This window comes from Echinops telfairi, unplaced genomic scaffold (genome assembly GCF_000313985.2).
Source record: "Echinops telfairi isolate 266 unplaced genomic scaffold, ASM31398v2 ScPeMD7_7424;HRSCAF=8462, whole genome shotgun sequence".
NCBI classification, from domain to species: domain Eukaryota; kingdom Metazoa; phylum Chordata; class Mammalia; order Afrosoricida; family Tenrecidae; genus Echinops; species Echinops telfairi.
Genome location: NW_022111324.1, coordinates 291,361 through 304,406, shown reverse-complemented (window position 1 = coordinate 304,406; position 13,046 = coordinate 291,361). Strand labels below are relative to the sequence as shown.

General features: G+C 39.9%; 1 protein-coding gene across 6 annotated transcripts in view; it reads right to left on the bottom strand.

Annotated features, from left to right (window-relative positions):
* The window catches only part of ATF6 (activating transcription factor 6), a 223,077-nt gene that overhangs the window by 157,759 nt on the left and 52,272 nt on the right, over nt 1–13,046 (bottom strand). For all 6 annotated transcript variants that reach the window (XM_045297893.1, XM_045297895.1, XM_045297890.1 and 3 more), the window contains 2 exons: nt 3,361–3,546; nt 2,204–2,295 (listed from right to left, as the gene is read on the bottom strand). In XM_045297893.1, coding sequence (XP_045153828.1) covers nt 2,204–2,295; nt 3,361–3,546 — 278 coding nt within the window. The remainder of the gene's footprint in view (nt 1–2,203; nt 2,296–3,360; nt 3,547–13,046) is intronic.

The window sequence follows — 13,046 nt, the reverse complement described above, 5'->3', positions numbered from 1 at the left end:
CCAAGAGGAAAGCGAATTTTGGGAATAATGAGGGCAACAAATGTATTACACAATTGATCTATGTATTGTGATGAATTGTATGAGCCCCAATAAATTGATTAAAAAAAAAAAATCTGCCTACACAGTTTCTACCCTAACTAGAAAATAACAATGCTTCCTTCAGGTTTCTGGGTACACAAGACTGCAAGTGCCGGAAGCTGTTCGTTAAGCATCTTTGAGGTGATACTACAGTCACCTGGGGAGTTGCTGAGGAAGTCTGGTGGCACAGGGGTTAAGTGCTGTGCAGCTGAGGGTTAAGGATTTAACCCACCAGCCCCTCAGTGAGAGAAAGATACAGTAGTCTGCCTCATAAAGACTGCCGTCATCAGAAACCCTATGGGACAAGTACACCCCATTCTATGAGGTCACTCTGAGTTGGAATCCACAGGACAGCAAGGTGGCTGTTTTTCGATGGGGAATCTCTGCTCCTTCAGCAGACTCCAGGCCTGAAAATACCCCCCACTTTTCAGGGAAGAGACTGCCAACAACTGGAGCAAATAAGAAATGCTTCTGGATAATAGTCATGATGGGACATCTGAATTCCGAACATTTAATGCAGGGACAGGTTTCAGTCTCCTGTCCCTGCTCATTGGGTTTGGATGTTTCGGTTTGTGTCAAATTTTTGTCTAGATGAAATAGGGAAATTTATAGGAACCAAGACCTATTTTCTTCTTAGCATGTGGAGATATCCCAATTTAATAAAAGTACATCTTTATTTCTTATTCCTTTTAGCTCTTCTCTGTTTCTTTTCTTTAATCTAAGCCTTGTATCACAGGGCTCAATAATTTGCACAGTTCCCAATATCCCCACTACTTCTTGCTTTTCTGTACCTGAAGCCTTTACACAGAGACAGACATAGGTCCCTGGTGGTGACTCTATCCCATTCTTAATGCCCCTTTTATACTGCCCAGCTAGTGATTCTTTGTTCATCTGCTCTTTCCTTAATAGATCTGCCTACCTCCTCACGGGGCCAAATAGCAACCCACAAACCTTCAGAAGCTCTGAAGATCACTCATTCAATTAAAATGTCTTTTGAGTCTTCCCCCACCCCCAAATCTCTATAGATTCAGGAGGACTTCCAGAACAGAATGTCTCCTCTATGCCCATCCTCACGTTCTGCAACATAATCCAGTTCTCTTTCCTAGTCATTCCTCAATTGCTGTCGGATAATGCCGCCTACGCTTGCGCCCTTACCGGAGCTACTAGTTCTTTCTTAAACGTCCGCTCAAGAATAAGTCCAAATCTTGATATGACATCTATATACAATTCTTCCTCACATAATAGTTGTTTATATATTTGTTGTCCTATTAGACTGTACTCTATTCATATTTGCATCCCTAGCTCATTTTTCCTGGCAAGCATAAAGAGCTATATAAATATTTATTAAGATATGAGTGCCTCACATTAGCCTGAGAATAGAAATGAGGAACAAAAAGCACGTGTCATTTTTGGACAAAAGTAAATAAACACAGATATATATTTGTTCTGAGATGAACTCTGCATTGTCTATACAGCAAGAAAAATAAAGAACCACATAAAATGATGTGCGCTACAATAAAATATGCATAAGGAAAACAGTATCACAAAGCAAGACATGTCTAAAAATTTGTAAAACAGATGAGAAGATGAACAGAGCAACACAAGAATGTCAATGGGGAGAGCTTCTTGAAATCATAAATAATATTTTAAAAATATAAGTTGAAAGAGAAGATGAAGTTCTTCCAGTGTAGGGAATGGAGTACTGTACACAAAAGTACAAATGTAGAAATAAATAAATATATGCAGATGTATGGCAAACAGATTAGTTATAAATAAATACTAGATACTTGTTTAATACATGCAAGTGGTTTATGGCAAATCTCTCTCACTTATGACTAAACCAAAATCCACTGTCACAGAATCGATTCCAACACACAGCAACCTTGTAGGAGAGACCAGAACTAGTCCCCATGATCTGTTAATCTTTACAGGAGTAGAGAGTCTCATCTTTCTCCTGCAGAGTGAGTGGTGGGTTTGAACTGCTACCTTGGGGTTGTCAACCCAACAACTAGTTCATAGAGTCACCAGGACTCTAGCTTATGACTCGACATGAAAAATAACAAAAACTTTAAGATGAGAGTTTAAATTTTTAGCAGTACTGCCCAAAACAAATATATACACTTACCTCATTGGTCCATAGTTCAGGACTACAAATGCTAACACTATCATCACACAGACAACTCTTCGCTTTGCACTGGGAACTTTTAGCCTCTGGTTCTAAAGGAAATGACCATATAAAATACAATTAGACATTAATCTCACAAAAAGCAACATCTAAGATAAAAATGTTCCCTCTTCACCAGTTATACAGGTAATTTGTCTAATTAAAACAAATACAAATCAAGTGGGTAGAAATCATACTTTTCAAAGTACTAGACCACAGCCACCCGAGTTCCCTTTACTCGCACCGAGGATGAGAGAGAAGCAGAAGAGATGGCCACTTCACCCGAAACACAAATGAGCATTCAACAAGCTCTCAATTTCACCAACCTCTAAAGGACTTTAGACGTTTCCGTAGTTTGTCTCCCTTTTAAATCTGTTGCTTAGTAGCACACTGGAATAGTCCCATGTGCGCAGGAACAAGACAGGAAGAAAAGGGTCAGATACCCCAGTATCAACATCTATTTGGCTCAAGGCAGCATTTTAATTAGATATGCTCAAAGCAGCAGATTTTAGTAACAGAATTGAAGAGATCAACCTTCTTCACACAGCATGGCCACATACTATTGGTCAGAAGGGCAGAGATAAGATAAAACACATGCTTACATTTTGTATTGCTTTCTTTTTTAAAGGGAGAAGCTCTGGTGGAGCTACCTGGTAGGCTTAATGTCATTCATTTATTCAGAAAAGAAGGTGCCAAGGCAGTGGGTTAAAGTGGACTGCTAACTGAAGGTCAGTGGTTTGAACCCACCACGGGGGATGAGGCCGACTCTGCTTTTGTAAAGATTTACAGCCTCAGAAGCCCTTTGGAGTAATTCTACTCTAGTCTGTAGAGTTGTGATCAGCTGGAATCCCCTTGCTGGTAGGTTTTAAGATAATGGCTGGGGGAAAATCCAGGAAAAGAAGACAATTTTTCCATGTAGAGTGGGAGGGAGAATTCAAAAGATCCTCTTCAGAATGCTTTCATTCACTGTAAATGTTTCTTCAGCCTTTGATCTGGAGTTGTTTTTCCTCGTATTATTCCTTTACACAACCTAAACTAAAATGTAAACGTTTCTCCACTGAAGTACGGGGGAGACGGTGTTTTCTGCCTCTCCTCCCGGCACCACCACGAGCACCCACCTCGGACACAACTTCATCCAGCTGGCGCTTCAGGGACCCATTTTCTTTCTTCAGTTTCTCATTCTCAGAAAGGGCAGCCTTTAGCTTTGCCTCCAGCCCTAACATATACTCTTTCTTCTTCTTGCGGGACTGGCAGGCAGATTCCCGATTCTTAATCATCCGCTGCTGTCTCCTCAGCACAGCAATCTAGGGAAAGTGGCAATGGCTCTGGTGAGATCAAGAAATACTAATTTTTAATACTTATTTTCAAACAACTGTTGTTGAAACCACGAGTTGTTGTAAAGCAAGAACTTAAAAATACCACTTAAAATTCTCCATGTCTTTTATGATACAATACTCTGTTATTTAAATGACTTTTATAAGGTTAATGTACAAAGAAATGGTTTCTTTGGTTGAAACTTGAGCATGAGTTACAATGTCATCAATATGACTGTTCTCAACAGTAAGAAAGAAGCAGTGAAGGTCTGAGTGCTTCCTTTGAAACAGTCAATGGGACAGGCTCTTCCTTTAGAACCCAGATGGCCAACCACTGACAGTGCTTTTAAAGATTGCTGGTAAACTGATGGCTGATCTTAAAAATTAGTCAATCCAATTAGTTCCTTTTTTTCCCTTGAAACATCAAAGGGCATTGGAAGGCAAGGAAATAAAATAATTTGCTTTAGTCATCTACAGAGGCCAGTCCAAAGTATGATTATCAACATGCAATAATACTCTTTAAAAACTTTTGAAGAATTTATACATTTTATAAAGAATGTGTTACACAATACAAGGATCTGATACTAGTTTCACAAAGGACAAATGATGGTAGTAATAACTAACATTTAACATCTAACTTCAAGCTAATATATATTCAACAGACAATTAATATGGCTAATTATAAGCCACAATGCATGTTTCCTCTGAGAAAATGAATGATTTGGGTCCACCTTTCGAGAGTTATGTGGATATAAACAAACAATACCATCACCATTCAGCCAAGGGTTTCAATGATGAATTTATTGTTCCTAAAATGAAGCCAGTTAAAAATTCAATGTTGTACACCATTGAAATAGAATTTGAACCTGTAAAATGTGTGGGTCTTTTGTAGGATACTTTTTAAAAAATAAATCATTGTATTGGGTGTTCTTATAGCTCTTATAGCAATCCATACATCAATGTATCAAGCACACATGTACATATGCTGCCATCATCATTTCCAAAACATTTTCTTTCTACTTGAACACTTGGTATCTTCTTTTTGCCCTCCCTCCCACCCTGGTGATCCCTTGATAAATTATAAATTATTATTTTCATATCTTACACCTACTGCCGTCTCTCTCCACCCACATTTCTGTTGTTCGTCCCCTTGGAGTGGGGGTGGGGTGTTATATATCGATCATTGTGATCGGTTCCCTCTTTCTCCTCCTTCTCCTGCCACCTTCCCCCTATTCTCATGTTATTGCTACTTCATTATTGTTCCTGGGGGGTTCATCTGTCCTGGATTCCTGTGTCGAGATCTTATCTGTACTAGTGTACATGTTCCAGTCTAGCTGGATTTATAAGGTAGAACTGGGGTCATGATAGTGGGGCGGGGGGAGGCATTAAAGAACTAGAAGAATGTAGTGTGTCTCATCAGTACTATACTGCACCCTGGCTGACTTGTCCCTTCCTTGTGACCCTTCTGTGAGGGAATGTCCAACTGTCTAGAGACGAGCTTTGGGTCTCCACTCTGACACACCCTCCCCCTCATTCCCATCAATATGATTGTTTTCGGTCTTCTGATGACTGATACTTGATCCTGTCAACACCTCAAAATCACAGAGGCTTGTGTACTTCTTCATGTGGGCTTTGTTGCTTCCCTGCTAGATGGCTACTTGTTTAACTTCAAGCATTTAATATCCCCGATGCTTTGTCTCCCAATACCCGGGCACCATAGGATACATTTTCAATAAATTTTGGTTTAACTGCTTAGAAGTGTGAAAAATTGTTCTGTATCATATCAAAGAGCAACATGTTTAGCACAAAATGTTATTTAAGTATAAACTATACAACAGAGTTAAGTTATTAAGTTTAATAGAATTGTATAAGCTAGTTGCAGAGAAGCCATTGAACAAGGGCATTTAAATTAATTGATTCGGCTAAGACTTGTCTTAAGCTTGCTGCTAGTAAACAATAAAACAATTTTTTCCAAATATAATGTTTTCACAAACGTAAGTTAAATACAGAGGACAGCACTGAAGCTACAGCTCAGAGAGAGGGGCATGTCTGATCAGAGAACAGGGGAGCAAATGAAGGGAGAGGAAGAGAGAGTGGAACACAGCCTGGCCTAACAAGTCCTGAGGACGATATTCCCACTCAGAGCAGCCAAAGCACAGGGAGGACCATTGGACCAGCCCCACTATGAGACATGACGTCCCTCACTGAGCCATAGCACCGGGGAGTGGGGGGTGGGGGGAGTCAACCCTGGAGACACAGTGCGGGAATTACACCTGATCTGACCCCACCACACTGAGGCAAAACATTAAGGGGGGTCAACAGAACAGCAGGGGAACAGAGCAATGAAAACCCCAGGAATACCAAAAATAGACTGTGGGGCCAGAGCATGGCACCCCATCTGACTCGACCGGAAAACATTCCTAAAAGCCTACAAACAGTCCCTAAACTGTCTACAGGCTTTTCTTTTGTTGTTGGTTTTTGTTTTTTTTTCACTCTGTCTTGTTTTTTGTGCATATTATTCTCTCTGCAGGTCTATCTAGATAAGATAGGCAGGAAAAATAATCTGGAGGAGAAAACAACAGGACCGACGGTTCCAGGGGGGCATGGGAGAGGGGGAGGTGGGGAAAAGGAAGTGGGTGTTAACAACCCCAGGGACAAGGGAACAACAAATGATCCAAAATCGATGTCGAGGAAGGTGTAAGAGGCCTGATAGGGCTTGATCAGGGGCAACGTAACCGAGAGAAATTACTGAAAACCCAATGAAAGTTGAACATGATAGTGGGACAAGAGGAAAGTAAAAGGAAATAGAGGAAAGAACTAGGAAGCAAAGGGCATTTATAGAGGTCTAAATACAGACATGTACATATTTATATGTAAATATATTTATATATGACGATGGGAAAATGTGCTTATAATTATAGGTTTAGTATTAAGGTAGCAGACGAACATTGGGCCTCTACTCAAGTACTCCCTCAATGCAAGAACACTTTGTTCTATTAAACTGGCATTCCATGATGCCCACTTTCCTGAGAGATGATCGCTGAAGACAAAGCAGATACATAAGCAAAGTGGTGAAGAAAGCTGATGGTGCTCAGCAATCAAAAAATACAGCGTCTGGGGTCTTAAAGGCTTGATAATAAACAAGTGGCCATCTAGTGAGAAGCAACAAAGCCCACATGGAAGAAGCACACCAGCCTGTGTGATAACAAGGTATTTATAGGATCAGGTATCAGGCATCAAAGAACAAAAAATCATATCATTGTGAATGAGGGGAAGTTTGGAGTGGAGACACAAAGCCCATCTGTAGACAACTGGACATCCCCATACAGAAGGGGCGCGAGGAGATGAGCCAGTCATGGTATAGTATAGCAACAATGGAACATACAACTTTCCTCTACTTCTTTAATGCTTACCCCCCCCAAACTATCATGACCCCAATTCTACCTTACAAATCCGGCTAGACCAGAGGATGTACGCTGGTACAGATAAGAACTGGAAACACAGGAAATCCAGGGCAGATACCGCCCTCAGGACCAATAATGAGAGTAGAGATACCAGGAGGGTAAGAAGAAGGTAGAGTATAAAGGGGAAACTGATCACAATGACCTACATATAGCACCCTCCTAGGGGGACAGATAGCAAAAAAGTGGGTGAAGGGAGACTTCGGACAGTGTAAGACATTAAAAAATAATAATAATTTATAAATTATCAAGGGTTCAGGAGGGAGGGAAGAAAGGTGGAGGAAGGAGGGGGAAAAAAGAGGAGCTGATACCAAGGGCTCAAGTAGAAAGCAAGTGTATTAGTCTAGGTACTTTAGAGAAACAAATCCACAGCAATTCATATATAAGAGAGTTTTATGTAAAGAAAGTGTGCATCACGAAAACATCCCAAACCAGTGCTGCCCAAGCCCACAAGTCCAACATTAACCCATTAACCCAACACCAGTCCACAAAGTCCTCCACCTCACAAAACAGAGGCAATGATGCCAACTGTAGGAGGAAAGCTGAGTCAGTGAACGAATAAGCATCTCAGCACTAGCAGGGGTCTCCACACGGCTGCTCCAGCACCCAGGGCTGCATCAGGATAGGTCCATGTAGCTTCTCCTTGGGGATGTCTTGTAGGAAGTCAATCTTGCAAGCTGAAGCAGGGAATTGCTAAGGCAGCTGCACCCGGTGCAACCATCACAAAACAAGAGACCCGAGAACTAGAAAGGCGAGGCTCACCACTCATTTATCCCTCCGCCTTTCAATTAGCCCCACATGTGATTATCGGCCAGGCTGGCACAATTAACTAACCCAATCCACCCCTTGCCAACCTGGCACCTGTATATAATTCTTAGCTTCACAATTGCAATGAACACCTATACCTTAACCCTATAATCCTGTGAGTTTTTTCCCCTACCTTTGAAAGTTTGTAAGCCAACTGCTTCAAGCCTTTATCTCCCCTAATTTTAGTTATCCAATTTAGCAAGTGTTTTGAGAATGATGATGGCAACAAATGTACAAATGTGCTTGACACATGGATATATGTACGGATTGTGATAAGAGTTGTAAGAGCCCCCAATAAAATGATTTTTTAAAGTAAGCTAAGTATTTTTAAAATATGTATATCTGGCAGTGCAGAAACAGAATAAATATAGTGTATAAAAAACTGAATTTGATGACATTCATGAATAAATAAATTATAAAAAATAGAAATACCACTTAAGCCCAGCTGTCAGAAAGAACAGAGTCTTAAAAAGCTTGTCTTAAAGCAAGCAGCCATCAAAGTGTCAGCTAAATCTACATGGACAAAGCACACCAGCCAGTGTGATGAAAGTATTATTTAGTAATAAAAATCGATGACCAGAGGGGTGGACTGTATTAGAGCTTACATTTTGAGCATTAAGTTTACAAGCAGCTAGGGATGACAGTGAAGAACCAAAATTTTAAATATTTTAAAAATATTTACAGAGCCCTCACATAGATTAAGCCTCCACTGAATTCTCTCAGTCCATTGATCAAAGTTGAGAATAGGCTTGTCTTCAGACACTGGAAAGTGGATTACTGTAGATATAGATTGATTAAAACTTACATCTTACCACTTGCTTTCCCTTTTGACCCATTATAAACTTCTTGTACTTTGTAATATTTTCTGCTTTCTTTTGGATGAGATTTTTCTTTATTTTATTGCTGTTGGGATCTATTTAATAAGATTTTCTTTATATGAAACTCAGGATAGGCAAATCTATACAGACAGTAAACAGATTAATAGTTTCTTTGGGTTATGGCAGGAGAGGTTGGGGGTAATGGAGAGCTAATAATGGATACAAAAGTAAAAAAAAGTTCTAAAATTGATTGTGGTGATGAATACCCAATCTCTTTTAATATATTTAGAGCACTGAATTTTATGTTACATGAATCATATGTAAATAAAACTGTTAAAAGACGTAAAAATGCCACTCCAACTAAATTAAAATCAACTGACTAATGTCTGTCCATTTGTGGTACTATATTTATGTTGCTGGAAGCTGTACCACCAGTAGTCCAAAATACCAGGAGGATCAACATTAGTGGACGAGTTTCAAAGGAACTTCCAGACTAAGACCAAACTAAGACCAAAAGCACTGCCATTGAGTCCGTTCCAACTCAGAGACACTAAGACAAAGACGACTTCCCCAAAAGACGGTCAACCTGTGAAACCTTTTGTAAGCTGAAATAACATAAAAGCAGCCATTTTCACTCATTGGTATGGGAAAAAGTTTTGAGCCTTCATAGACCACCCACTCCCCAAAAATCCTAATAACACATATAAGCCAATCATACATTCTACTCATTTAAGTCTTCAAGATTATCTATAATGTAACCACATCCTACCAAGCCCTCCCCCTGCTCTGTACCCACAACTATTCAAATCATACCATCATTCTTACTGTTTAAGGCTAGTCTATGAACTATACACATGTCTAACTCATTCATTTCTTTTTATTGTAAATTCATATTTGGAATACCTTCTCTTCCACTAACCCAATTCTAAGTCCCTTCCACAGTCCAATTTTTCTAACTGACTCATGTTTTCAATGTCCCTGAATTTCTTTATGTCTTTTCAATTTGGGAAATATTTCTGAACACTCCAATGGTTTCAACTATTTCAAGAATTGTTTCAAGATGCTCTATCTTTCCACCTAGATTTTTTGAGAGCCAAAAAAAAAAATCTAGTACCAATTTTCTTAATATAATACCCACTATAGTAAAAACATGTGAAATAAATTACTTTTGTTAGGTTTTCTAAATATATTAACCTTAACCCACTGCCACCGGGTCTATTCCAACCCGCTCCACAGGGTTTCCGAGGATAAAAGATTTATCATCCTTCCATCTAGAGCACCCCCAGGACTCCTTTGTTTTCTAAGCAGCACCAAATAATATTAAGGTAATTCAGGTAAGCACACAGATGGCTGACTTACTGATTTCTATGCTTTGTGGAGTCCTAGGTTGATACAAATAGTTAATGCACTAAGCTACTGACCTAGGTTTCGGGTTGAGTGCATCTAGAGGCATCTCAAAGAAAGACCTGATGGTCTACTTTCAAAATTCAGTCCTGAAAACTCTACAGAGCACAGTTCTACTTGGACACATGTGGCATTGTCATGAGCTGAAATCAATTTGAGGGTAACTGGTTGCAAGTTTTGTAATAGTTTGGTTTAACTAGTAAAAGAGGTCTGCCTTGAGTATTATGCTGTTTGAAGATCTATATGGGATCAAATTGCCAAGCACCACATGAAAGATTAAGTAGGAACCTTAGGGGACAGTCCGTTTATGTTCCTGAAGAAGGTACAACTCAGAAAAGGCCAGTAAGAATGGTTATACAGCACAAAGAAAGTAATCAATGTCCCTAAATAGGACATGTAGAAATGATTGAATTGGTATACATAATGTTTCATTATGTATATTCTCAGCAATAATAAAATAAATAAATTTTAGAAAAAAATGAGCAGATAAATTAAGCATTCTACTGTGAGATATTCAATAACATACTCCTAATGAGACCAGCCAATAAAGCTAATAATTTAATATAAATAATTTTTAAATAACAATTTCCTCTCCAACACTGTACTTCCTAGATAGAAGTATGTTAAAACCAAGTGAGTAGGTGTGCTTTACACAATTGATCTATGTATTGTGATGAATTGCATGAGCTCCAATAAAATGATTTAAAAGAAAAAACCAAGTGAGAAAAAAAATTAATTAAAAATAAAAAACCAACTGAGCAATCTCCCAATGCCAAATAAGAAAAATGGCATAAGGGTGTTTATTAACTTCTAAAAATTCATTTCACAAGAATGTTTATCTTTTATAACTAATGACTACAAAATTTCCCTGTAGAATGCTCATGCTACTGATCAGTAATATTAAGCAAATACACACTCTCACACACACACCAGCAGTGACAAAATCAGGAAGTATGGGTCACTAAGCCCAAACTTCCCTTTGGACAGTGCCACTTCGTTCAACCTCCTGTTTGTTTGTCAGCGATCTTTATTATTCAGGAGAATGCCAGTGTCTGCAGTGAAGGCTTCCTACTGGAGTGCTGAAGCACACAGCACACTGAACAAGCACATAAAAGCGAAGGTTCCCAGAGGGAAAAGTTTATCCTAAAAGTTAGATAAAAGACCACCTTACTTTAAAGGCTAATGATTTTATGGAATTTGCGGAGGCTTACAGTGGAACACGATTTAATATATTTCAAACAAGACATGCATTTCTATAAACAAGAAACACACCTGCATATTACACAGTATTAAAGTTTGAAAGGCTGTCTATCTGCATGCCTTCTACTAAAGTATGAAAGCCGCCTGTGATTAAATATGCATTCATCCTCATTAAAAATGGACATTCTAATAGTTCTAGTGGTTTAATGGTTACATGTTGAGCTGAGATCCTCATGGTCGGCAGTTCAGAAACCACCAGCAGCTCTGCGGGAGATAAATTGGGCGTATCTATTCCCCTAAACAGTTACAATCCAAGAAACCCACAGGGAGGTCACTACAAGTAACCAGTGGCTCAATGGCAGTGAACAGAGATAACAGCTCTGAAAATTAAGTAAACATTCGACAACACACATTAATACGAGACTCAATTTAAATAAACAAAACTCACAGGCCTGACCAAACAGTTCAAATGTTATGTATCAGCAAGCTATCTTCAGCTGGTTTAAATAATTTAAATAACACTTAAATTATTATGTACATCCTAGGCACACAAAAAATCAATAAACAAAAAACTCATTTTCAAATGACACACACATACAACAGTAGTGTTGTATTTGAGGGGTAGGGTGTTTGCTTTTCCAAAACAAAAGGATCTCATTGGAATTACTGTTTTGAAAACTGACTTCATACATCTTAAACAGTGAACTTCTTGAACATGCAACAAGAATGGCAGTGACATATTCGAATCATCTTAATAGGCTGGAGGATATTTAATTAAGTTCCTTTTCTTGACATTATTATCGTTTGCAAATTTCTTTTAAAACATCTGAAGCACCTCATCATTTGATGCCCTGTTACGAGGGGAGCAGGGCCAAGGCTAGAAGTTAGCAGTCAGCTGGCTGCGAGCCAGGGCTATTTCGACAACAGCTACCCCACCCTGCATGTAAACAACAAATAGGAAGTCCTGCATCACAGCCTGGGACTTTGACCTCGTGAATTATGTGCTGCTCTATGTGTCCTATCAGTTCTATTTGTCATTTTGCCAAATCTCGCCCCTAACGTGATGGATAAAGCAGGAGCTGCCATTAATTTTTCAGTCAAAGAGCGGGAAATTTTCTTGCACATGTCTCATTACATAAGATTTTTTTCAGACTTCCAGGAAGATGGCGACGGAGTGACACATACCAGAGGGACTCCGCATTATCAAGCCCAGGAGAGTTGCTTAGAGGGAAATTCAGCACAGCTGGAATGCAGGAGGAGCATCATAAAGATAAGTAGGCACAGACCCAGGGGGTTTTGAGGGGCTGGAGCCTTTTGGCTTACCTCAGTGGAAGCCGGCTGGGACTTGACCTGGGCCCCGCCACTGTCTCTGCCGGAGCTGGGACAATTTGGAGCCCAAAGGGGGACTTGGTCTCAACACAGCCACAGTTTGCCCCCCGTCTGCCTCTGGGCAGTGACTGGATCCTTGTTACTCCACGGGAAGAGATCGGGGTTCGGCTACATTGTTGCTTTTGTTTCCATCTCTCCTCTCTGTCCCCCTAGGGTCTTTGAGGGCTGCACAGGGGCTTTTTCTCCTCTCAGCTGCAGCTTGCTGACACTGACTCCGGGCAGGGACTAAACCCTTGCAGCTCCACAGGCGGGGATTGGGACTCAGCTACATAGTTGCTTTTGTTTCCCTCTCTTCTCTATATTCCCAAACAGTCTAAGCAGTCTTACTCCTTAATTTTTTTTTTTCTCCACGCTGTCTCTTTCCTGATCTCTCACGCTCCACTGCTGACCTCCAGACCACACCCCTCAGCCT